General features: G+C 45.3%; 2 protein-coding genes across 3 annotated transcripts in view; both read right to left on the bottom strand.

Annotated features, from left to right (window-relative positions):
* prpf4bb (pre-mRNA processing factor 4Bb) overlaps positions 1-12,802 on the bottom strand; it is a 24,655-nt gene extending 11,853 nt beyond the window's left edge. The window contains exons 1-9 of one of the 2 annotated variants that reach the window (XM_017723318.2): positions 12,639-12,802; positions 9,733-10,980; positions 6,820-6,975; positions 6,533-6,688; positions 5,834-5,915; positions 4,946-5,156; positions 2,869-2,945; positions 2,621-2,711; positions 1-58 (exon numbers count right to left, since the gene is read on the bottom strand). The exon at positions 1-58 is cut by the window's left edge and continues 90 nt beyond it. In XM_017723318.2, coding sequence (XP_017578807.1) covers positions 1-58; positions 2,621-2,711; positions 2,869-2,945; positions 4,946-5,156; positions 5,834-5,915; positions 6,533-6,688; positions 6,820-6,975; positions 9,733-10,980; positions 12,639-12,685 — 2,126 coding nt within the window. In that variant the 5' untranslated portion in view covers positions 12,686-12,802. The remainder of the gene's footprint in view (positions 59-2,620; positions 2,712-2,868; positions 2,946-4,945; positions 5,157-5,833; positions 5,916-6,532; positions 6,689-6,819; positions 6,976-9,732; positions 10,981-12,638) is intronic. The other variant, XM_017723319.2, reaches the window with a different exon arrangement.
* Positions 12,803-15,405: 2,603 nt separating this feature from the next.
* The window catches only part of gli3 (GLI family zinc finger 3), a 241,308-nt gene continuing 229,213 nt past the window's right edge, over positions 15,406-27,500 (bottom strand). The window contains exons 12-15 of the mRNA XM_037534197.1: positions 26,343-26,507; positions 23,621-23,914; positions 19,727-20,129; positions 15,406-19,642 (exon numbers count right to left, since the gene is read on the bottom strand). Coding sequence (XP_037390094.1) covers positions 17,331-19,642; positions 19,727-20,129; positions 23,621-23,914; positions 26,343-26,507 — 3,174 coding nt within the window. The 3' untranslated portion in view covers positions 15,406-17,330. The remainder of the gene's footprint in view (positions 19,643-19,726; positions 20,130-23,620; positions 23,915-26,342; positions 26,508-27,500) is intronic.

Raw genomic sequence — 27,500 nt, forward strand, 5'->3', positions numbered from 1 at the left:
TGCCCCGTGTAGCCATACACATCATAGCGCTTATCCAGCATCTCACCAATGTTTACACCTGGAAAAAGAAGGAGGGAAACACTAAAAGTTGATTTGGATACAAGACTAACTGCAGACTTTTCTTGGCTTTAAATTAAAAATATATAAATATACACAAAAAAGGTGTGGAGAGTTATTTGTGCATCTGTATAGTAATTTTTATCATAGACAGTTACAAAGCAGAACGAGTCAAGACAGACAGAGGCACAGAAAAACTCTCCATCATCAACCAGCACTAACAATACACACTATTGTTTGTGTGTCATTTGTCAGAATATGCTTATAATGCCCAGCTGGACTATTTCAGAGTGATAGAATGACACCTGATCCACCTGCACAGCCTGTGTAAAGCAGAACCTGCGATAACGGAGTGCTTCAATAATCTGATCAATTTCTGTATCTGATTACTCAGAGGGTCATGTAAACACCATACTCCGATTTCTTAGATTGGAGTAAAGACTAGAAATCTGATAGAGAGGCTCAGTAATCAGATGCTTTATTTCGGATTCTCAGTCTGAGCACGTGTGAAAAGCACTGCTGAGGCCCTGCAGAGGATGGGCAGAACTGCTCAGCACATCACCGCAGCTGTCCCCCCACCCATAGAGGACACATATGACAACGATGTGAGAGGAAAGCCATCGACATGTCCTCGGACCCCACACATCCCAGCCACCCCTTGTTCCAACCTCTGCCATCCGGAAAGAGGTACCGGAACATCCGAGCTAGAACCACCAGGTTCAGGAACAGTTTCTATCCCCGAGCTGTCAAACTGGTCACACCGGCAGCTTCGACCTGAGCTTATCAACAACACTACAGTCTGTTACTGACCAGCCTGACCACCCTGCACACTACAAACTGAGCTCCACCAGGTCACTCCTGACCACCCAGCACTACACACTGACCTCCACCAGCTCACTACTGACCACCCAGCACACTACACACTGAGCTCCACCAGGTCACTCCTGACCACCCAGCACACTACACACTGAGCTCCACCAGGTCACTACTGACCACCCAGCATACTACACACTGAGCTCCACCAGGTCACTCCTGACCACCCAGCACACTACACACTGAGCTCCACCAGGTCACTACTGACCACCCAGCATACTACACACTGAGCTCCACCAGCTCACTGCTGACCACCCAGCACACTACACACTGAGCTCCACCAGGTCACTCCTGACCACCCAGCACACTACACACTGAGCTCCACCAGGTCACTACTGACCACCCAGCATACTACACACTGAGCTCCACCAGGTCACTCCTGACCACCCAGCATACTACACACAGAGCTCCACCAGCTCACTACCGACCACCCAGCACTCTACACACAGAGCTCCACCAGCTCACTACCGACCACCCAGCACACTACACACTGAGCTCCACCAGCTCAGAGGACTGTATGCTGTGCACTTCATCTCTGGCGAAGCCTTATTTCTAGTATATTTATATATTTATACTGTAACTGTTTATTTAAGATGTTACCTGAACATCATGCTGCTACTCTCTACCTGCACTGTACACTTTATATACAGATCACTATTTACACCACTAGTACTTCTGCATTTACTGGACTGTACTGCAGTTCACCAGCACCTTTCTGTCTATATACCTGATACACTGAATATCTGACTATGCACTAACTGTCTATACGTCCAGTATACCTGTTATAACCTTTGCCTATGCACATTTTGTTCGACACCTGTACTTACCGACTGCACATTTTGTCTTGTCTTTGCCCTGTTTGCTATGCACCTTTTATTACTGCACTGGAAAAGTCGCCCCATAGTGTTTCGTTACACTGTACTATCCGGCACCGCAGCACGGTGGGCAGCGCTGTCGCCTCACAGAGAGGAGGGCCTGGGCTCGATTCCCCGGCCGGGTGACCAGGTCCTCTCTGTGTGGAGTCTGCATGTTCTCCCCGTGTCTGCGTGGGTTTCCTCCGGGTTCCTCCCACAGTCCAAAGACATGCAGTCAGGCCAATTGGACGTGCTAAATTGCCCCTGGGTGTGAGTGACTGTCTGTGTCTGTCTGTCTGCCCTGCGATGGACTGGCGACCTGTCCAGGGTGTATCCTGCCTTCCGCCCGATGACCGCTGGGATAGGCTCCAGCACCCCCCCCCGTGACCCTGACGGAGATGCGGCTTAGAAAACGGATGGATGGATGTACTACCCTGTATTGTATATTGACAAAGTTGAATTGAATTGAATCAGATGGCGGTGCGAGGAAATAAGCCAGCTGAAACCAAATACATGCTTGACAAAAAGAAGGACTTAAATATTCTTCATCTTCTAGATGAAAGGTAAAAGGGTAAAGGTAAAGCGGCGCGACGTTTAAAAAAATGTTCAGTTTACTTCACGTCGTCTTCTGTGAGCTTACTGGCCGGTTGTAAAGGAGAAATCTGATTACTGTCTGACTCATGTAGACCTGGACTTTCCCCATTACCCAATGACCCAAATCTGATTTCCTGCGGTTATCGGATTAAATGTAAACACACTCATCAACAGAAAGCCTACCTGAGATTTTACTGTACAAAACGGTCACTGTGTTGTGTTTTTCATGAAGAGGCACTTACGATAGTAGCCTTCAGCATCAGTCCAGTTGTCCCTGAGATTTGGGTTCTCTTTAAAGTCCTTCCCAATGCCCACAGCCCTGAGCCTGGCGCTCTGTAGGGAACACGAGAGAAAGAAGTCAGAGGTTCTCTACACACTGGCTGTTTATGTTTCTACAACCCACGTGAGCAGAAAAAAAATCACAACTAAAAAAAAAAGTGGACCAATAGAGTGGAATTGGTTTTAAGTACTTTTTAACCCCCAAACTTACGTCAAAATCTGCAGCGAACATGTCGTCAGACTCCGTGAACATGTCGGGGGCGGAGGGCTTCTTTGTGTTGGCTGCTGCTGAACAAAGAGCAGAGCAGTAAAGATTCACATGTTTATTTCAAGCATGGATTTTGTAAATAACACACAACATTATGCTGCTGTAAATTTGTGTCCCTTATATTATTTATTATATAAGAGCAGGTCTGTGCAATAGTCCTGACACCCCAGTCAACTTGCATGTTGAAAACAGTGCAAACACTAGGAGAAGGATATTTTATATATATATATATATATATATATATATATATATATATATATATATATATATATATATATATATATATATATATATATATATATATATATATACACACACACACACACACATATATACATACACACACACACACACACACACAAAAACTATATTCTGTGTTTCATCCCCAACCCAATATGTTAAAATAGCAAACAAAAGATGGTTCTTCAGCAAAGAAAACGGCTTTACACTGAACCATGAACATTCAAAGAACCCTTTGCATGATTAAAGGGTTCTTTGCATCATGAAACCATTCTTCAGATTGATGGGGAACGTGCTGCGGATAGTTCTATACAGAACCTTACTGAAAAGTGTTCTATATTGCAACAGTAAGCGTTCTTCTGCAGTAACAACCCTGTCGTTGTAACAATAGACAAACCCTTTGTGGTGCTGTATAGAACCACATTTTCAATCAATCTGAAGAACCATTTCACAAAGCAAAGAACCCTTTAACCATGCTTCAGGGTTCTTTGAATGTTCATGGTTCTATGTAGAACCATTAACTTTACTAAAGAACCATTTTAAGCGTGTGGTAAATAAATAACTGTGCACTTAAATTAGCAGAAAAAATGCCGTACTGGCGTTTGTTCCCTGTAATCTAACCAGGGAAATTCAAAACTGTGCATATGACTATATTAAAGCAGCAATGCGCTCACTTCTCTATACTGATACTGAGAAAACAGAAAATCAAAGGTTTTAATTAAACTGAATTTATAATTCAATTCAAACATTAAAAAAAAAAAAAAAAAAAAAAAAAACACACACATTCTAAAATTTGTCCCAAGCTACAGACACATTAAATGTGAATGCCAGGCAATCCACCTGTTCAATACAATGTAATTAAATGTTTTTTCCTCCATACAACTACAACAACAACAACAACAACAACAACAACAACTACAACTACTACTACTTTCCTACTTACATAAAAGGAAACCTGGTTAGAGCTACTGCACTACTTTGGTCCAGTCCCATTTCACCCCTCTCCCCTACCCCTGAGCCCTCAGCTCTGCACGTTCTCGTCTAGGGGTGGGTGTCCTGATTCTTGTTGAGATAGAGGGGTGGGGTGAAGTGTTCAGGCTACATGACCCTGTGGTTGGTTAGTGTAGTGGGTAACACCTCTGCCTTCTACGCTGTAGACTGGGGTTCAGTGCCCCGCCTGGGTAACCACCCTACACTGTACCAATAAGAGTCCTTGGGCAAGACTCCTAACACCACCTTCACCTACTACGCTGTAGACTGGGGTTCAGTGCCCCGCCTGGGTAAACACCCTACACTGTACCAATAAGAGTCCTTGGGCAAGACTCCTAACACCACCTTCACCTACCTGTGTAAAATGATCAAATTGTAAGTCGCTCTGGATAAGAGCGTCAGCCAATGCCGTAAAACAAAACAGACCCTCCAAACGGAGCTTTTTCAGAGACTCCAAAAAGAGATACGAGAAAAAAAAAACCCACAAATTTTTCAATAATCATTGTATTTTCTTAGTTTAATGTCAGGGTGGGTTGCCTACTGAGCACTGCCTAATAATGAAGCAATTATTTATTCATATATTTTTATTTGAGGGTCCCATTTCATAGGGCAAGATTTCAACCACCACGCCACAAACTCAGTTTTTCAAGGGGTTAGGGCGACACTCGAAAAACAAGGGGTAGGGATGATAAGAAGAAACGGGATTGGGCTTTCGTCTTTCTTCATCATCGGACCATCGACCATCCGAGTTCCTCTAAGCTGCGCTATGACCCCCTGCAGAAGCACTGACCTTCTTTCTCCTGGGCGATGAGGTTGTGCTTGGCCTTCACGATGGCCTCAAACGTGTTCACGTTCTCGCGCTCGTACTCTTTCACATCTGCAGCCGCTCGCTCCAGGATGTCGTCTGGAGAGGCTGAGCGGCTACGTGTGCTGCTCTGGGGGCTGCTGGGCTCGGACGCCATGGAGCCCATGTTGCTGTCCTCGTTCACTGCCTTGTATTTCTAACAGAGCAGATGAGGGGAGAAGAGAGTGAGTTGCTGGGCTCAAGAGACCAAGAGCTGATAGGATTAGCATTCAAGAGAATGGATGACAGTCAGCCGTATCTCAAATAGCTGTGCAACGATTATTCGACTAAGTTGACTAAAACTGACGACCAATTTACATGGACACTAATTTACCAGTTGATTAGTTGGTGACGTCATCATTAAACGCCTACATCATTAAAGCCTAACGTGTATTGTGTTGAAAAATTATTTAGAAAACACAAACTATCAAGTCCCTAATGGTTGATCGTTTACACAACCTTAGACACGTGACTCTGGAAGGGAGACAGAACTCTCACAAAACAAAAGAGTTTACACGGTAACATTCATAACTTACTACAGATGGATTTACGTTTGCCTGCATTTCGCTTGTCTTATGCCGTAAAATGCACTTGTCTTCATTAGACACGTTTACAGGCAGCCTAATAATCCATAATCCGACCAATAGCTCAATCGGAATAGAACAGGTCCATGTATACACTTCAATCGGAATAGCCTAGTCTGACTGAGGCCAGTCGGAATAGTTTCTATCCGACTGATCGAGGTGGGTTCACACGCAAAACGCTGAACTTTTCTCCAGAACAAAACTTGGAGCATCTTCTGATCACAGGTCTAAACACGTGTCCGTCCCTCACCTGCACTATAGCCAGCCGCTGCTGTCGTCGCTGTTCAATCAGAGCTTCCTCATCCTCCTCTTCAGCATCGAAATCTTCCATCCTGAAAAGATTGACAAATTTAAGTAACCTACACAACGACCATTAACAGGGTTACCAACAGGTGTTTCTGATCTCCCTGGACATTTTCCCAACAGCAACTGACTCAACTGATTCACACGCTTTTAGGCCTTTCCATGCACAGTTAAAGAGGAATTCCACCGATTTTCCAAAACTTCTGAACAATTTAGTTGTTGGCATGTAAAGAAACATGATGAAGTGATTCACTGTAGAGACTCAGACGTCTTTACAGTGGTGGTGATGGGAACCAGGGGTCCCTATGACTACAAAACAGATATAGACACTTACTTTGCAAAATACCCAGTGAGCCTACAAGTCTTCTGTGCTTTTATATGTAATGCCCAAAGCTTTTAGAGGTATTAAACTCTTCAGATGTCCGATTCCCACCACCACTGTGAAAAATTCTAACTCTAATCTTCAGTAAAACAGAGCATTTTATATCCAAGAACTCCAATTACACTGTTAAATTATGCAGAAATTTTGGAAAAATGGGTGGAATTCCCCTCTGAGCTGCTATGTGCAGAATATCAGGTCTTTCCATTCTTATTCCACTCACTGAACAAACACAATGTCAGTGTACAAGCAACCCCTCCTACTTACACGTCCTCAGAGGAGGAGTCTTGGTCCGCTTTCATGCCCTCCGACAGGCTCCCCTTGAACTTGTCCTCGTCTCGGCTCCGCCTCCTCCTGCGCTCACGGTCCCTCGAGGTGGAGCGACGAGGTCTGGGCCGTCCGAACCGATCCCTCTCGGGAGACCTGAGAGAAAAACAGGGCAGGAGAGCCGGTCAGGCAGTGGCCTCCTTGTTTATAGCACCAGTGTCTGTTATAGAGTCAGCGCTTCTGAAGCGAGTTATTTGATGATGGTCCCAGGTGTGTCGCTCTCTCACCTTCGTCTCAGAGGAGAGCGGCTCCGTCTCCTCGGTGAGGGGCGGGCCTGCCGGCGCGGCGACATGGACCTCCGTCTCAGCGGTGAGCGGCTGACCCGGCGCCTCACAGGGCTCGAGTCATGTGACCTTCCGATCCCATCTGCACGAGAGCGCTTCCTGAGGGAGGCAGAAACGTCCAGATATTAGAGTGAAGCCTCTGTGCTTTTACACCAGCACAGAGCAGAAAATAAAGACCCAAACAAAGCCCGTCCTGCAGGAGAGCTACTGCCCTGCCTGGCGGTCAAGCACCATGTAGAGTTCATTCCTAACCCTAAAGCACCAGAACCAAGACCGGCTACACCGTAGCTCCTCTGGACCACCAGTCCGGACTCTGGACGCTCCATCTGGACGAACCCAGAGCCGCGTGAGAAAGTTTAGAGCTTATTCTGGTCTGAAAACGACTTTCATGACATGAAAATAGTTGATGTGCAGAATCTAATAAATAATAATTATAATAATAAATAATAATAATAACAATAATAATAATAATAATAATAATAATAGAAACCCTTCTTGGCCCTTAATCGCTGTAATATAAGAAACCTGCTTTAGACAGTCACATGTTTTCACGGTGCCCTTATCTTCATCCAAATAACACCCTGAATTTAGTGCTGCAACTACCAAATATTTTCATTTTCAAATATTCCATCAAAATATCACGAAAATTCCATCAAATATCACAAACATCTCAAATTATTTGATAGCTGCAGCCCTAAGTGCAGCACACTATTGAACATCTTATTCATTTTAGAATAAGTCATGAAATATCAGGAATATTTGAATATTCTATAGGAATAAGGTTAAAGCGAAAACGTGCCTTTCGCGTTAACCATTAAATGAAAACGCAGTGTTTACATGCACTTAATAATCTGATCATAATCAGATTTCTCAAGTTATCTGATTATTCGAACGACCACAAACAGCACCCAGATTTCTCACATCTGAGCAAAGTCTAGAAATCTGATCAAGTGGTTGGATTTTTGCTCAGTAATCAGATTTCTCTGCGCTGTAAACTCTTACTCTGATTTCTTTCGGATTTCTCAGTGGGAGCAAGTGTGAAAACAGACTGTGGTACCGAATAATTGAGCAGCGTCACTACGAAAATCCTCCTTGGCGAAATTAAGGATTGAAATATTCACGCTCTAGATTACGCCTGTTCATATTTTCAGGTAAAGTGGCTAAAAAATGTTTTAAAGGCCAGAAGCTTGAATTCTACATTGTTTACATCATGTTTTACTCCGAGTTTATCGGCTGATTGTAAAGAAATCTGATTATTGTCTGACACATTTAGACCTATAGTCTCCCCGTTATCTGATTACCCATGTCCACGTAATATGCGCTGATCTGATTTTCTGCAGTCGTCGGATAATTAAGTGCAGGTAAACTGCCAGTCTGATCCGTCTCAAGGCTGGAGTGGTAAATGACAAGTAGAACTGACAAGAGATCAGGCAGAAATGATTAAGTGTCAGGCCGAACAACTGCAAAACACATGACTTGAGACCGACCAGGTGAATTCTGCAGTCGCTCTAGTAGCCAGAAAGCTTCAATGACTTTAAAACCCCTAACCGAGCATCATCGGGCTGTCCATGCAGCCTGAGTTTCAAACGGCACTTTCCAATATTGCGCGGTCACTGGACAAACAGCTCAGACAGTCAAAGCCGACAAAGAGAAGCTCCCGTTTCAGGTGCCAACTGTCCACTTTGATATCAAACTAAAAATAGAACTGATCCTCTTCAACACCACAGGCCAGAGCAGGCAAGACACTGCCCCTGCGGTGAAAGCACAAGATCTGAAAGTACAACACGAAGCACAGCATCTACCGAGCAAGCTGGAGCCGACTGTACAGAATAGGACGGCACAGTATTGACAACCCACCACAGTATTAATGATATTCCCAATACAAAATATCACAGGCACACTGGTGAACCCTCGAGAGGACATGGACATTATTGATTACTCTGACCGAAATGAGGATCAGGTAGACGTCCTGGCTCATTAAAACACTGACCGAAGCTAACGTGGAGATCAGACTGGTGAGGATGCTCACATAATAAGCGAAATTATGACCTGTGATCTGTTGACGGGTCTAATAAACGATAATCATACAGCCGTCGTATCCGTTCCATGAACTTCCAGTCAAGGCCACATGCGTTTAAGTCTAGGGCTCAGTCTGGGTTTCACCCCCCCTCTCCTCTCGTCTAGGGGTGGGGTGTCCTGGATTAATGTTGAGATAGAGGGGTGGGGTGAAGTGTCACAGATGCATGACCCTCCAATTTTCTCCGTTTAAAAGTACGATAAGCATGGATTTATTTTAGTTTGTCATTTCAGTGTGTTATGGTCCACGATTCCACCTTAAATGGTACATCAGTTACATTCCGGCCCCTCAGGCATCAGAACTGCTGCACCGTTTAAGGTGGAACAGGAAAATATGAACAAGCAGCTCAAGAATCTGTGACTTCAGCTTCACATCACTGAAGAATTAGGGGGGGTGATAATAAATAATTGCCCCCCTCTTTGAAGGCGTATGATCCCTAAATGTAACTAAAACCCAGCAGTGAGGAGCTGAACTTTCCCCTCCTCTGCTGTCCCTGCAGACGGGCAGGGTCGCCTACAGAGCGGTGCTAGTAGCTGTTAATGAAGTGATGCTCTTATATTAGAGGGTCTCATTTCAGAGGGAAGATCTCAACCACTGCCCTGTAGCTCAGGAACAAGGGGGGACACTCGAAAACAAGGGGTAGGGGTAAAAAGAAGGAATGGGACTGAGCCTCTGATTGCTTGTTGACACTATTTTTTAAACTTCTATGTCCAAGGTTATCACTCCATCACTCCTCTCCAGTGACAGCACGTTCTCACTAACCCAGCTGAGTTCCCTACCTGGCCGGCGAGTCTCTCCTGCGTTCTCCCGAACGACTTCGAATTCTCCTGGCAGGTGACCTGTTCCTAGGGGGCGAGTGACTCTGTTTGGAGCTCCGTTCAGTGGAGCCTGAGGGCGGCGGATGGGACTGACGCTCCCTGTGGCGGGGGGAGGAACTGCGGCGGCGCTGAGGGCTCGATGGCCTCCTGATGTGCGGCGAGCGGTTCTCTTTCCCCGACGAAGCATCCTTGGAAGGAGACTTCCCCGGCCTCTTTTCCCTGTCTATCTCCGAACGGGCCGGATGTCCATCTTTGGAGCGGGACCTTCGATCCCGCGATCGGCTCCTGCGCGACACGGACCGCCGGCTGCCCTGCTCTTGAGACCGCTTCTCCTCAGCCCGAGTGGGGGAGGAGCGACGATCGGAACGTCCTTTCTGTTCATTCCTCCGTTCCGTAGAGGAGCGCCTCCTGCTGGGCGGAGACGGAGACTTCCTTCCCCTGTCTTTGGATCTGTCCCGGCTCCGGGAGCACTTCCTGTCTTTAGATTTGCTGCGCTCCTTGGCCAACTCTCTGCTGCTTTTGGTCATCTTGCCGGCTTTGCTGTCCTTCCCCGATTTTTCTCTAGACTTGCTGCGGCTGCGGCGCTTCGCGCTGGCTTTCCCAGCGTCCGGCGATTCACGTCTGGCTTTGCCCCCCTTGCTGCTCTGGTCCCTGGGGGAACGAGTTTTGCCTCCAGTACTTCTCTGGCGCTGGTCCCCGTTCCGCGCCCTCTGCCCCTCTCCATCCTCCTCGGAGCCGGAGTTATACCCCTGTAAGATAAGACCCATGCCTGACTGCACCTTGCCCTCCATCAGCTGACTGTCCAGCTCGGCTTTAATCAGCGCCCGCTGCTTCTCTAGGTCCTCCAGCAGGGCTCTGTCGTCCATGTTTGGGTTCTCAGAAGAAGGGGAGGCATCTTCGGCCTTCCGGTTGACGGCTGCCACGGACGGAGACGTCGTCTCCTTGCGCCTGTGCTTCTTATGTTTGTGTCTGTGCTTGCGCTTGCGCTCCTTCTCCTCCTCGGACGCATGCTTATGCTTTTTGTGTTTGCTACGGTGCTTATGTTTCTTCTTCTTGTGTTTACTACCACTGCTGCCGTGGTGCTTGGAGCCCTCACGCCGGTTCTCTCCGTTCACCTCCGCCTGCTCCTCACCCTCCTCTTCCTCGTCCTCCTCTGACATTTGGCCGTTCTCATTCCCACTCTTCTCTGGACTTTCCAAGTCTTCTTTCCTGTAGATACAATTAAAACAAAACTAAGATCAAAGCCACATCATAATGTTGCAACTATATATACAAACAGGACTAACATTCTGACCACCTCCTCGTTTCCACGCTCACTGTCCTCTTTATCAGCTCCACTTACTGTATAGCTGCTCTCTGTAGTTCTACAGTTACAGACTGTAGTCCATCTGTTTCTCTGATACTCTGTTACCCTGTTCTTCAGTGGTCAGGACCCCCATGGACCCTCACAGAGCAGGCATTGCCAAATTATCAAGTGCTTTACTCACCTGTGCTGCCAAAAATGTGCCCGAGGTCATCCCATCAGAAAGCTTTCCCAACCTCACCCCATATTAAACAATAAAAAAAGCACAGATTTACACGACATGTAACTTTTTAAACTACATCTTTGAAGTATTTTAGTAAAAAAACTACACCCATTTAGTTCCATTCTGTTTGTCGTTTTGGTCCCTCGTCCAACACAAACAGTGCACTTCACCCCCCCCCCCCCAAGACAAAACGCTCGTCTCAATTCGCCTCACAGTTTTTAAACACTGTGTCCACTCACTGTCCACTCTATTAGACTCTCCTACCTCAATAGTCCACCTTGTAGGTGTAAAGTCAGAGGCGACAACTCATCTGCTGCTGCACAGTTTGTGTTGGTCATCCTCTAGTCCTTCATCAGTGGTCACAGGATGCTGCCCACAGCACGCTGTCGGCTGGATGTTTTCTAGTCAGTCCAGCAGCGACACTGGTGTCTAAAAACACCAGCAGCACTGCTGTGTCTGATCCACTGGTACCAGCACAACACACACTAACACACCACCACCACATCAGTGTTACTGCAGTGCTGAGAATGATCCACCACCCAAACAGTACCTGCTCTGTGAGGGTCCATGGGGGTCCTGAGCACTGAAGAACAGGGTAACAGAGTATCAGAGAAACAGATGGACTACAGTCTGTAACTGTAGAACTACAGAGTGCAGCTATACAGTAAGTGGAGCTGATAAAGTGGACAGTGAGCGTGGAAACGAGGAGCTGGTCACTGTCTAACTGGTGTTGCTCAGCTTCTGTCACACATGTGGACCCAGCAGCAAAGTTTAGCCAGCCAGACCGCCGAGACACTACCGTTCCCACACGGCCCGGCTTTCTCGCTTCCCTCAGCTCCAGAGCTGAGCGATGAGGGGTGGAGGGAGTCTGAACCTGTCCGTGCGGCGTCCGGAGCCACATCTCAGCCGCCGCATCTCCGTAAAGTTACGGCGGTTAGCTGCGTGGCTAACGCGTCCAGCGAGAGGAGCTAAGCTAATGTTTGTGCTAAGCTAACTAGCACGTCTTATAAGGAAAGTAGCCACAATTCAACGCATCAGCGTTTAAAACCGCCGAGAATGAGCGACGTTTATGAGACTAAAGCGCACAGACAGTCTCGCAGCGCTCGGGCTGGCTGGTTTATTTAGCCGACGCCGGCATAAGGTCGCATAAACGAGGCTAACTCCGCTAGCAACGCTAAGCTAAGCTAAGCTAACAGGCTAGCCCGGTCCGGAGCGCTGAAGACAGGGCGGCTTGGGACTCGTTCGGAACCGAGTATTCTCCCTTAACGCGTAACCGCCCGCACCGGCACACGGTCCGGCAGTGAATGGCCGCACACCGGGAGGATTAAGCGCGTTTCTCACCCGTTATTCAGCCTCTCGCTCTGCACATCCATCTCCACGTCGGCCATTTCCTCCGCCTGGCGGCCGCTGTGTATCGCCCCGCTCTTCCTCAGCTGAGCTGCGCCCGAGAGAGAAAGACTGGGGGGGCGTCTGCGCTGTACTGCCCCCCACAGCCCGCTGCGCTCAACCGCCAACACAGAGGTGGACGTTTCCTGACGCTACCAGCTGTGTCCATTCCCTGCCCAGCAGTAAACCCCAAACACTTTTGTTAGATATACAGTAAGTCCTCACTCCCCCATCCAGATCACTGGATCCAGGTGTTCCAGTCACTTCCATGGCCACAGGTGTATAAAGCCGAGCCCCTAGGCCTGCAGACTGCGTCTACAGACATTAGTGAAAGAATGGGTCGCTCTCAGGAGCTCAGAGAATTCCAGCGTCTAACTGCATTATGCTGTGTAAAGTTTGGTGGAGGGGGGATCATGGTGTGGGGCTGTTTTTCAGGAGTTGGGCTCGGCACCTTTGTGGAAAGCCTTCCCAGAAGAGCTGAAGCTGTTATAGCTGCAAAGGGTGGGTCGACATCATATTAAACCCTATGGATTAAGAATGGGACGTCACTCAAGTTCATATGCGTGTGACGCATATGGCAATATAATTTGTGTTATAATTTATGTATACCTGTATTTATATCTGTCTATATGATATATAATATGATACTTTGTTACCCTGTTCTTCAGTGGTCAGGACCCCCATGGACCCTCACAGAGCAGGTACTGTTTGGGTGGTGGATCATTCTCAGCACTGCAGTAACACTGACGTGGTGGTGGTATGTTAGTGTGTGTTGTGCTGGAGCAAGTGGATCATTCTCAGCACTGCAGTAACACTGACGTGGTGATGTGTTAGTGTGATGTGCTGGTCTGAGTGGATCAGACACAGCAGTGCTGCTGGAGTTTTTAAACACTGTGTCCACTCACTGTCCACTCTATTAGACAGTCCTACCATGTCAGTCCACCTTGTAGGTGTAAAGTCAGAGACGACAGCTCATCTGCTGCTGCACAGTTTGTGGTGGTCATCCTCTAGTCCTTCATCAGTGGTCACAGGACGCTGCCCACAGGACGCTGCCCACACTGATTGGCTGTCCTGTTTCGTGCCTCATTCTGAAAGCAGGCAGCTCTGAAGCACTTGTTATATCTTCAGGGTGAGTGGGTGGGGCTGAACTGCTGTGGCTGATTTATGCTAGTTTTTATAACATAATGTAATGGCAAATTCAGTACTGGCAGTGTTTACGTTCAATATCAAAGTCCTTTATTTCAAAACATTTAAGAGAAATCTGTTCCATCCCATGTTAATTAAATCAATAACCGATCACATTGATTTATCAGTCTACTCAGGCTTTAGCAGGAACTTTACAGGCTGATTTTAAAGTAGCTATTAAACTAGCAGTGATAAGGTTTCTGTGCAAAATGTAAATAAAACCAAAATGCAACAATGTGCAAGTCATTTAAACCCTATATTTGATTGAAAATAGTACAAAGGCAACCTATCAGATGTATCAGATGCTTAGAAATGTGGTTTTTGAAAAATATATGCTCATTTTCAACTTGATGCCAACAACACGTTCCAAAAAAGTTGGGACAGGGGCAACAAAAGGCTGGCAAAGTTAAAAAAAAGAACATCTGGTGGTTAATTGACAACAGGCCAGTAACCTGATTGGGTATAAAGAGCGTCTCAGAGAGGTGGAGTCTTTCAGAAGTAAAGGTGAGGAGGGGTCACCACTCTGTGAAAGACTGGACCATCAAATAGAGCAACAACTCAAGAAGAACGATCCTCAACATAAAACAGCAAAGAGCTTCTGCTTTCCATCGTCTACGGTGCAGAACATCATTAAAGACTCAGAGAATCTGGAGAAATCTCTGTCTGTGAGGGACGAGGCTGAACACCAGTATCTGCTGGCCGTGATCTTTGGGCCCTCAGGCAGCGCTGCATTAAAAACAGACATGATTCTGTAGTGGAAATCACTGCATGGGCTCAGAAACACTTCTGAAAACCACTGACTGTGAACACAGTTCATCACTGCATCCACAAACGCTGTTAAACTCTAAAACACAAAGAAGAACCCAAATATAAACAGGATCCAGAAACGCTGCCACCTTCTCTGGGCCGGAGCTCATTTAAAATGAACTGAGGGGAAGTGGAAAAGTGTCCGGCGGTCCGACGAACCAACATTTGAAATTCTTTAGGAAATCATGGACACTGTGTCCTCCGGGCTGAAGACCACTCAGCTTGTTATCAGTGCTCAGTTCTAAAGCCAGTATTCATGATGGTTTAGGGGGCATTAGTGCACATGGCCTGGGTGACCTGCTCATCTGTGGAGGTTCCATTAAAGCTGAATGATATAAACATGTTTTATCAACATCTGCTGCCGTCCAGACGACGTCTTTTTCAGGGAAGGCCTTGATTATTTCATCTGGACGATGTCAAACCACATTCTGCATGAATTACAGCAGCACTGCTCCATATTAAGAGTCTGGGTGATAAACTGACCTGCCTGCAGTCCAGACCGGTCACCACTGAGAACATTTGGTGCATTATGAAATGAAAAATACGAATAAGGATATTTTTGCATTCTGTTTTTATTTATATTCTGCAGAGTGTCTCAACGTTTTTGTAAATGGGGTTGTATAAATAGTTTAAATTTGGTGGGAATATTCTGGATACGTATTTCCAGCACTTGCATTCTGATATGTCTCAAACCTTCATTATAAATGACAGAAAGTGCTCAGACACCAGGTACATTATTTCCTTTTTTATTAAAACCTTACAAACATTTGTTGTTATCTTTTACAAAAGAGCATTCAGATGTTGTTTCCCTTCAAGGGTGCTGTGCACCCTGCCTCCATATACCCTGATTCCCTTTGGATTTAAAGACAGGGCATGGAAATTCCTACTTGGTACATATGCTCATTCTGGGCCCATTTACTCAATCTCGGCTCTCTGCTATACTCTACCAAAGGATTACGTATTTACAAGTATAAAAAAACTGAACAAAAGGCAAGAAATGTGATAACTTAAAATATCTTTCACCAACATTTTTGCTTTTTTTTCCTCCAAATGTCACATTTCTTGATGCCCCACCCGTACTAAAAGCATGTATGGTCGCTGAACTTTATGTGAAGTTGTGGGCCTCTTGCTCGATTTAACATATACATTTTTTGTAAGAATTCCTTAGAAAAGATTGGCAGTGTTCCTCTTGATATCGGCAGGCACTAATAAGGCACATACCTTTGGCCCAAACCCCCTAATCCTTTCCTCAGGGAATGGATCACACCACTTTCAAAACAATAACATGACATTGGTAGACGACTTCAGAAAAACAACGCAAGTAACCATACAAAACAAACAGTACCTAACTGCTACAGCATGACGTATAAAACTGTACATATGCAGGTATGTACAGATTGTTCTTAATACTGCTAACAAAACTGCCAAATTTGAGTTCTCTTTGCATAAGAGTATGACGTCTCCATGTTGTCTTAACTTGCTTCATAGACCAATCAACACAGATACAAACAGAATCTATTTAAAGACTTGATGATATTTTTCACCACATTTTTGTAACAAAACACAATACACAACTCACTTTTAAAAAAAAGAAATACGAAGAAAAAATTACTTCTATTTGGCAAAATGTAAAATGAGTTAATACCAATGCCATATTTTTTTTTTGGCACGTTTTGGCCACCATACTTAAATTTCTAGTCTTTGTGCAATAAGCAACATACTGAGGTCAACTACCAATAACCTCATACTGTTTTTCCACTATTGCCACATAATGCACAGCTTGTCAAAAGCACCAGTCATTAAAACACAGTAAGCATGATGTAAATTGTAAAATCTTACATGTAAAAAAGGAGAAAAAGCCTATATACATGTATACAGTCATGATAAATCAAGTAGTAAATTTATCCATAATGGGGCTCTGCTCCACACGTGTGTAGTACCCTTATGTGACAATATGGTCCCTCATATTTGAACGCAATGCCATGAAAAATATGTTGAAACACAATACAATTTGATTTGACATTAAATCTTAATGAATTTTAACACTACCAATGTAAGACGTATAAAACATCGATATAAAAATGTGAATATAAAAACAATCGCAACACTTGGGCCTGTTAAATGTAAGTTTGACCCTGCCTTGACCTGATGACGAGCGTCAGGTTGTCCCTATCTTCTCTGTAACGTATGGTTCACTCAAAAGTAAGGATACATTAGTGAATGTGACATTCTACTCACTTAAAAAGACAGCGTGTATATTTATTCAGTAAACGAACATGCACGCATACTGACAACAAAACGCAAAAACAGCAATAATACACAGAATACTGTTTCAGAGTGATGGGAATGATACTAAAGTCACCCACTGTCATCTTAAAGCAATATAAAAATGAGCATTTAATTATTCATTATTCAAAAACTGAACGGTTCTATGCATTTATACACTTATGCCATATTTATATGGTTTCGCAGACCCCTGTCCCAAGTTGGTGAGTGATATAAAATAGTATACCTATACTTTGTCTTAAAACCTCTTTTAAACTTCTCTTGCTTACAGAAAGCACTAAGGTTGTCTCGCCATTGTCCATTTCTTTACATCACACTAATAAAGTCTGTATTTCTTTTCAGTCTCACTCACAGGGGGTTCACAAAAACCTACTGCATGATGGCAAGGAACTTGCTCTCTTCTGCGAGGGTGGTGAGGAGGGAGCTCATGTCTCCAATGGCCATGTTGTTGGTGCCAGGAGGCAGGCTGTGAAACATGGCTGAGAGGTGAGGAGTTGTCAGCCGAGAGGATGTCTGCGATAAACCGTGGAGGACACTCGGACTGATGACGTCAGACACCAGACTGCCCTGGTCAAAGTTATCCTCCAGGATGGACGTGAAATCCAGACCAACGTTATCCAGGACATTGCCACCAGGGCTACCTTCCACTGTGCTGGTCACCTGGTCAGCCCCAGGCGATAGGAGATCCCCTGTGGGTCCACCCGATACCCCAGCTTCGATCTTCAAGGATTCCATCAGACAGGGCTGCTGTACTTCACTAAAGGTTGAAATTGAGGACTCTGCCGGGCCAAAGCACTCAGCAATAAACCTTTGTTGCTGGATGGAGGAGCAAGGGCTGGCTTGAAGATGGTCTTCTACTTCTAGTTTCAGTCCTGAAACTTGATTAGCAAGTGAGCAGCTGATGCTGTTTCCATTTCTTAAAGTTTGCTGTGCTCGGTGTCTGCTGTTGCTTGGCTGGGTAGGATATTGCTGTGGTTGAGAACAGCCTTGACTAACAGGTTTACAAGCCAAAGCAGACTGGGGCTGGTGAGGGAGGGTGGCGCTCATTTGACCTGTGATTACTTGGTCCTGCTGCAACCGCGACGTATTAGCTTGCTGAACGCAGCTTGGGCCAGTGGGACCCAGGGTAATCTGAAAGAAGTCTGGCTGAAGGTTGTGACTGCTGGAGCTAATCCTCCTTGTGTCCCTACAGTTACTTAGGGTAGTCTCCATCTTCACACCTGGGCTCATTCTGCAAGACAGTTGCTGGTTTGACTTAGACCCTTCCCTAAGTGGATCTAGGTAACTGTGTCCATTGGTCAATTCAGCCACAGGATGGACACCTCCCCTTTGATTAGGGACATGCTGTTCTGGGAAGCATGAAAGGAGCTGCTGCTGCTGCACAACCATGTTTCCAAAGCGACCAAATGGACCACTTACTGTGCTGCTCTGCCTTGGCCACCTCCCACACCTCTGCGACTGCCGTGGAGGAGAAACCTCAGCACTGCCTGAGCTCACCTCATTCCACTGAATGGGCATACCATCTTTGCCAGGACTATGCTCATGTGGTGCCTCCTGTTGCTGTGGAGGATTGCGGAAGTTCTGGGCCTCCTCAGGACCCTGGTCAAAATTGTTTCTGTGTGAATGGGAGTTTGTGTCATTCTGTTGGCTGCAGGCAACCCCACGGTCCTGTGAATGGAGGTACTGCACTAATTCATCAGGCAGAATGTCTTCATCCCTAAATAACATAGCCCCATCATGATCCATGGCCAAAGCCTCAAGAGCTGATTGCTCCATGATGCTCGGAGGGCAAGGGGAAAGAAGGCCCCTCTGGAGATTGCTCTCTGAGCGTGTGTAGTTCTGCAGACTTAGTCCTTGACCTGCTCCATGTGGGTAATGATTACCAATCAGAGGGGGTAAGGGCTGCATGTTATTCAGGCTGCTGAAGCGCTGTATCTGGGGCCGTTCAAAGGTACCATGATCTCGTCTCCTAACAGGGTCACTTGCCCTTCTGTCACCATTGCCTGGGCCTTCTCCTGGATAGAATACCCTCTGCCTGCCTATTTGACTGCTGTGTCCACTGGCGCTACCATCACTGCAGCGACGTGGTCTGACCAGCGGTGGCAGTGTGAGCTGGCTTACATCTTGCCCATCCCCAGCCATAGTCATGCGAGTCTTCAAACTAACCTGTTCCATGTTAGGCAAGGGTGTCGGAGGGGGTCCACCTGTGGCGGCTGCATACTTGGCCTTGAGATGATAGTGCTGCGCAGGGGTAAGGTTCAGCACACCCCTTGATCCCATCCCACTTCCTCCCATACTTCCACTTCCCCCACCCCAGCTTCCTCCAGGCACCAATCCACCTGAGCCTCCACCTCCTCCACACTGGCTGGCCTCACTAGAGCGGCGTGAAGCATCGGTGGAGATGGGGTCATAGGAGTCACTCGCACTGAGGTTGTGCAGGCGTCTGTGCTGGCTGTGCTCAGATTGTGAGGCTTGGCTGGAGCGGCGGCTGGAAAAACAGGGCGAGATCCCAGATGAACGCCGACTACTGCTAAGATAGGCTGAGCTGGTGGCGCTACCACTGCTGTCACGGCGATCCCGCAGTAGACTCAGCATTGTCAGCTCTGTGCTGGACAGCTCAGGACGTGGAGGAGGCTGAGGCACCGGTACCCCCCCACCGGTACTTCTGCCAGGACATGAGCCTAGGAAAGAGAAATATAAAATGAAAAATGACCTGCAGTAAAAATGACACCAAAAAATGACATGCTATCTGTCAGAACTCTTACCTTTCCCTATGAGGGCAGGCAGGGCCTGGCCTTTAGGGGGCAGTGTGGGGGACAGATGTCCCAGCCGTGGAATGCCTCCATTCACCTGCCTAAGCCTCTCCATCTTAACCTGCTCCATCCAGCGCAAAGGCCGCCCCAGGCTCCTACGCGTCTGCAGGGCTAAGGCTGCCGCTGTGGCCGTAGCAGTGGACACAGTGGAGTCCATGATAGGGGCATCCTCCTCTTCTCCCTCTCTGTCATCCTCCTCTTCCTCCTCTTCATCCTCCTGGTCCTCGACCACCACTGCCTCCCCCACAAGCCCAAAGCTGTTCACAGCAAGCTGGACTCCACGGCCGAAATGGGGGCCGGCGGGGGACTGGTCACTGCTGCATGAAGACTGACCGCCAGGGCTTGGCTGAGACGTCTGAGGGAGGAGAGTGTGAGAGACACAGGCATGCATTAATTAATCAAATTTTGGCAAGCAAATGTGAAAACCAGGAAAAGATAATGATATAACACGCATCTCTTTCGTACCAGGTATGAAAAAATCCCATCAAATGATTATGAGAGGAAATGCACTGATGAAAGGCATTTGAAATGGCACTTGGAATGGATTAAGAATTTGATGTTGTTTTGCAGGAAGTACAATTTTAATACAGCTTATGACTGAAAATATGTTATGGTGATGCACCAAAATTAAAATTCTTGGCAGAAACTGAAATTTAGGACACAGAAAAACAAAAAATGGCAATAAATATTGTCAAAAAATATCCCTATTAACAACTGTGAAGGAGTATAACATGGCTGATAGTTTCACTTTCAGTTTCACAACTGTTTCAACTGTTTGTTCTGACCAGCGATGGAAACCAATTCTGGACAGTACCTGAGTAACTGAGTAACTGAGTAAATGTAATTAGTTTCTGTACTTTAGTATTTTTGGTGTATCTGTACTGAAGTTTCTCCGTTCTGGGCGACTTTTTCCTTTCACTCCACTACATTTCAGAGTCTAATATCCGACTTTTTCCTCCTACATTTTGAGAAATCTGTCGTTCCTTTTGGTTTCTGTGTGTATAAAAACGTAACATGTCAAAACGAAAGAAGCGCAAAGCCAGAGCACCAATCAGGGCCCAGCGGTCACTTTGTTTAGAGCTGGTTTTGACCTGTTGGTCATACCGACCCAGTGCAGCACGCGGTTCAACGTCTCTTCAATGCTTCTGATCATTTTAATAGACGTCAGCGTCACTAATTAATGACGTTCTATTAAAAGACTGGTTTACCAAGAGAGACGCTGGAGGACTTTCACCTGAAATGAGTTCATGAAGCCAGTCTGGTTATAAAAATGATAACAGGACATCAGAGCCAGAATTACTCTTTTAGTACTTTTACTTTATACTTAAGTACATTTGAAGGGAAATACTTTAGTACTTTTACTCAAGTGGAGGTCTAAAGGGAGGAACTTCTACTTTTACTGGAGGAATATTTTACCCTGGGGGTCTCGACTTTAACTCGAGTATGTGGTTTGTGTACTTTGTCCACCACTGATGGAAACAAACAGCATTTCTAATCACAGTTTCTTGTTCATTAGTATTGAAGTGTTTTGACACTCCATTGTAGACCTGGTGAAATTGTTCTTCAGACTGAAGGAGACTGTGTTGTTTATAGTTCTACACTCTTAAACATCATGCGTCTTCAAGGGTTCTTTAGTAAAGAAAATGATTCTACATAGAACCATGTCCAATCAAAGAACCCATGGCAGGATTAAAGGGTTCTTTGCATCATTAAAGGGATCTTCAGATTGAAGGAGGATGTGCTGTAGATGGTTCTACATAGAATTCTTTTTGAAAATGGTAACAATATCAAGCACGTAACATAAAAAGAACCCTTTTCGGTGCTGTATAGAGCCCTCTTAATCACTCTGAGAACCTTTTAATGATGCAAGTAACCTGTTGATCATGCAAATGGTTCTTTGAGCATATAGGACCATACTCTTTATGAAAGAACACTTGAAGGACCATCATTTTTAAGTGTGTATATATCGCAGCTAAAGGGGTCTTCTATCATTACAATGTCAGGCTTGTTAAATAGAAGAACCCTTTTGGATGCTATATAGAACCATTTTCAAAAAGGTTCTTTACAGAACCATATAAAATACGTCCTCATGACTCTGAAGAACCTTTTTAACTATGCAAAGAACTAGCTATCAAACTAAACGTTCATGTTTCTTTATAGAACCGTTTTCTTACATTTATGGCATTTGGCAGACGCTCTGGTGTTGGGAGTCTTGCCCTAGGACTCTTACTGGTGTAGTGCAGGGTTCTTGTCCAGGCAGGGGATTGAACCCCAGTCTACAGCGTAGAAGGCAGAGGTGTTACCCACTACACTAACCCACTGATTCTTTACTAAAGAACCCGTGCAGCACCAAGTGTGTATAGCGCACCAAAAAAGGAGGTCTTCTATCGTTATGATGTCCAGCTTGTCACAATAGAAGAGCTCCTTTTGGTGCTATATAGAAATATAGAAAAATATAAAATATGAACCATCAATATGAAGAACTATTTCACCACGCAAAGAACCATTTAGGCATGCAAATGGTTCTTTGAGCGTTCATCGTTCTATGTAGAACCACTGCTTTCACCGAAGAACCCTTGTAGAACCATCTTTTTACAGAGGGCACTTAATCTTTGTTTCTTCTTTTTTTGGTGGTTGAAATTTTCGGTGCTTCTCTATCGTACACAGCGAATCATGTTTTTGTCCAGTGTATTTGTCGTGGTTTATTACAAAAACACTGCTGTTCCACTGCACTGCATCATGAATACCAGTGTCCCCCCCGCGTTCGTCAGAGGACCAAACCAAGACTAGACAACAAGCGGTGGCATGGAGGTAAACACCATGTGCTATTTTCAGAAACAGGGGGGAGATGTGCGATCAATTTGTGTTGAAAATGGACAAAATGTCTACAGAATAATTAAGGAATTCAACAATTTTGCTCATTCAGGAGTAACTGGTGAAGTTATTTGTCATCGGTTACCAAATTTTCACTCGCTTTTGCTCAAGACTCAATAGACACCCAGTAAGACGGCAGTGCAATACATTCAGGTGACTGTAGTTGTGATGCCGTTGGGAATGAATAACAGCTGATTTCTCAAACTTGTGTATGTCTATGGCACAACACAGTGAAGATGGGACACCGCAGGCAAATGACAGGTCTTCGTTTAACCTAATGACCTCTGTGAGGGCAGAATGACCAATGGCAATAAAGTAGAGCTCATATTCACAAGGACAAAGTTCAACACATCTCACCTGATCACCCACTGTCCTTAGAAAGAGAGGGAAGTAATGCGTGAAGCATTGGATGAAAAAGACATTCAGTTATTATTTAGGCCATGCAGAGCAAAGGTATAACAGATGTTAAGTAAGTGATAGGCTGAGATATGAGAGCGAGCAGAGGTGAACAATACATCGAACACAACAGAACATCTGGCTGATTAGGGTGGAGAAGAAAGAGACAAGCATATTGATGTTGTCGGAAGGAAACCTCGTGTCTCCAAAACGGTAACTTTACAGGAGAAGGAAAAAACCTACTTTGCTTTTAATGTAAGTCAATGGAACCAGAGTTTTTTCCAAGTAATTTTGGGCCGTTTCTTTTGGTTCATTCATCATGAAATTAACATAAAATGTAAAGGACAACAGGTACTTTCAAATTATGTCAAAAACTGAAATTATGTCAAAAACTTCCAACACCAGCAATATAACAAGGTCTTAGTAAATAAGTATGAATTTAATTGCTGCAATAACACTGTGATTATTCTATCAGGAAAGCTTCCCATGTTTATCTTCATCACATACCAGCAGAAGTCAAGTCAAGTGAATGTGTTTATAGGAAACTGCTAATGTCAGGCAGGGAAAGGGGCTTACCATAGGCTTCTCGGTCTTAATTGACTTGACCTGCAGACAGTCGTCCTGTTTTGAGGTAGCATGGTTATACTCCCTTTGGTCAGTGAAAGCTCCTAAGGGCAGCTGCCCTGGCGACCGGCCCTGTCCGTGAGCTCCCGGTTCCCTGGGCTGGGGTGGGGGTCGGGGGTACACGTCCCCGCGCTGCTTCTTAGTGACGTGGGCTTCGGGACCATGGACGGTCTTTACATGTTTGCGTAGAGAGCTGGGGTCTGTGTAGCGCTTGGTGCAGCCGGGAATCTTGCACACATAGGGTTTCTGAGAAAGACACGGCAAGAGTTAGTAACCATAATAAAGCAGCAGTTTAAGAGTCACTTGAGCTTGAAGGTCAGTGAAGCGTCTCCCTGACGCCTGGGTTACACTACATGACTTCTCCCCTGACTTTAGCCCGATTTGCGGTGTAGCTGAGTCTGAGTTGGTCTCTGAGTGAAATCTGAGAGAAGTGTAAACTGATCAACGACTCAATCTGAATGGATTCCTGCAACAGCCAATGGAAACTGAGAGCGCAACAGAAGACAACACAGCAAAGCACAAAGGAAAATGGTGAAAAGTCTCTCACGTGTGGCGCGAAGCTTTTTAATGAGCTGAGTTTCAGACACAATCGAGTTTATGTGCATTTAAAACCCTAAAAAATACCAAACTGATCACATTTTTAAATCCATGATCCACTTAAACATGTTTACCCGCTGCTTCTGTACTTCGGCGCTATACCTTTGTTTATCTGCGTCTACTCGTAACAGAAGAACGCGAGCGTTTGTGTGAGTTTGCATGAGTTCTTGTGAGGTCAGTGAGCTCCGTTCGGTTCAGCAGCAGCTTAAAAGTTGAGTCGTGTTTGATCCCTCATGGTTTAATGTAGACCCCCAATATTTGAGTCACCCAAAAAAAGATTGTGTGAGACGCCCAGTCTCTTATAATCTGTTAAGACTCTAAAAGTCGTGTAGTGAAAGTATTAAGATGTAAACAAAGTAATAAAGAGTGTTTTCATGTGCACCAAATTACCTCTTGGACCCCCTGAATATCTCAAAATCAAAATTCTTGGGGTCCCTGGAAATAAACCTATTACGACGTTCTGCTGTCCGCGTCGGTAAACAAGACACTGAAATACAAATTCCCTGAAGCACATTACCACACTAGACCAGAGCATTTCCTCAAGAACATTTGTTCAAAAAACACTTCCAGCCAACATGAGACCCCCGAAAGCACTTATTTCAAACACTGTGTAAATTTGACTAAAGTGTGTTTTCTTTGGACTTACAATGCCCTGTATGAACCTTTTCCCCACAAATGGCTTTTAAAGCTACACTTTAGGCCAAAAGCTTATTACAAGACGATTGTGCATCACGGTCTCAGGCTTGGCCAGTGTAAATCCTAACTATTCCAGGTAGGATAATTCCAGGTTCTGTAATATGGCTTTTAGAAGACATCAAACCCAATTCTGGCTCAGTTAATCTCTAGAATGTGATATTTCACACCAATTTTTCAACTTTGCAGATGTTGAAAAGAAACTGGTGGAATTTGTGGAATTCCTCTGTCATGATTGGCCCCTCCCAGTCTCCTCATGTGCTTTTGTTTACCTTTTAGTCCTGTCCATGTGCTTCTTTGTTCAGTTTCCTACCAGTTCTGCCCCTTGTTTCTTGTCTCCACCCTTGATTGTTTCCACCTGTTTTCCACCTGTGTCTTGTGAACCCTCTTGTATTTAAGCCCCGTGTTTTCCTTAGTCTAGTGCTGGTGTTTGATACGATTCATGTTTGATATGTTTGAATTGTTGTTTGGATGTTTGTTTGATGTTCGAAGTGTATGTTTTGTTTATTTCGCTCCCAGCCGTTACATCCTCTTTAAAAAGATGGTTCTTTAGTTTTTAGTAAAGACAGTGGTTCTATACAGAACCATGAACAGTCAAAGGACAGTTTGCCTGCTAAAACGCTTCTTTGCATGGCGAAACGGTTCTTCAGATTAAGGGAGAATGTGCTGATTCACTGTTATCAAAACAAAACCTCCTCTCTCCAAACTGGTAACTTCACAGGAGAAGGAAAAATGTGCTTCACTTTTAATGTAAGTCAATGGAACCAGATTTTTTTACAAGTAATTTTTGGTCATTTCTTTTGGACCATTTGGCATGAAATTTACATACAGTGTAAAGGACAACAGTCATTTTCATTTTATATCAAATACTGAAAAACGACAAAAATGATATGAGACACGAGGTTTCGTTCCGACAGCAGAGGTCCTCTTGAATGGCACCAAACAGGTTTCTTCAACTGTTGCATGGTTGACGTAACAGTAGCAGAACCCTTATTGGGTTCGACAAGGTTCTATGTAGAACCAAACACCATGCAAAGAACTATTTAAGCATGAAATGTTTCTATATAGAACTCTGGGTACAAAACAGAACCACTGGCTTTATTAAAGAAAAGTGAGGGCAGTGCCAAATAGTACTAATGCATGTTTTCAGCCCCTCAGTCAGAAATGATTTAACAATGAGAGTCAAAAGTGTTATGTGGGACTACCTTTACTCCTCCAACGCTATTGAAAACACTGCCCAATCAGAAATATGAGAAATATGACGGTGATTCTGATCCGCAGTGCCTCTAAACAGAACGCATAATGGCTAAATTGCACCTTCTTTTCAGGAACTGCCTGGAAATGCTTGCCTGAACCTGTAGGCGGGATGAGCATATGCACATACCTCATTGGAGTGTGTCCGATTTTGGTGCTTGGCACGGTCAGACGCGTTGGAGAAGGCCTTGTTGCAGCCCTCGTGCTCACACACGTATGGCTTCTCCCCTGTGTGAGAGCGTAAGTGTGTCTTCAGGTTCTCCAGCCGGGAGTACGCCTTGGAGCAGCCCTCAAACTGAAGAAGACATTCACGAGATGCTTAATGTGCTGTAAAGTTGCGGCGTGAGCCTTTATTGCTTTTAAAACAAAAACATCCATAGACTCTTTTCATATTTTCACTTTTTTTTTTCTGCTGGAGGGTCTCGTTGCAGGGTGACGCAGCTTCAGCTAAAGGAACAACAATATGAATGATGATGAGTAGAGCAGGAACAGCTCACTCAAGTGTTGAGCTAGAAATCAGCTTCGTCTCCGTTTCAGTGGTTTGTCAGATGATGATGAGCAGAGAAAAGTGAGTTTGTGAGTTAATAAAGGAATAAACTTTGTCCTACGGAGGAGAAGATCCTCTGTGTCTGCGTTTCAGCGCTGCTGACTGACGTTAACGTGCAGCTTGTGGTGTAAAGTCGCTGCTTCAGCCGCTTTCAGAGGAACAGTTTTCATCACCTCCTCTAAAGCTGTCGGTATCTGAGAGCGAGGGCTCAGCGGGGAGCAGATGTTCGTTAACTGGAGTGGGTGTGTGTGGAAAACGTCTACAGTGGCGTTAAGGACCATTATGACCCGGTGCGCCCCCTGCTGGAATGTGCATGTGCTTAACTTTTTGCTAACTAGTTTGTTGTTAGGGAGCATCTCCAGCTAACATGGCTAATCTGGCACTTTGGTTATAGTGATTTTCACCTCCATCGTTTCATCTCAGGAGCCTTCAGCTGACGTTACTGCGTTCCGACAGAAGGAATTTTTCCACTAATCATTTGTCTCCTTTGTTTAGTCTGGACTCCCACATTGCTGTGCGTTTGGTTCTCCGATAGTTTCGGACACATCCTCAAATTCCATCTTGGCAGCTATGATAAAGATAAAGTGACACGCCTTCCTGTGGCGGCTGAAGTGATACGACTTGGGGGCAGTCGTGGGCTGGAGATCAGGGAACTGGCCCTCTGACCGGAAGGTCATTGGTTTGATCCCCCCAGAACCGACAGTACATGAGTGAAGTGCCCTTGAGCAAGACACCTAACCC

This window comes from Pygocentrus nattereri, chromosome 24 (genome assembly GCF_015220715.1).
Source record: "Pygocentrus nattereri isolate fPygNat1 chromosome 24, fPygNat1.pri, whole genome shotgun sequence".
NCBI lineage: Eukaryota > Metazoa > Chordata > Actinopteri > Characiformes > Serrasalmidae > Pygocentrus > Pygocentrus nattereri.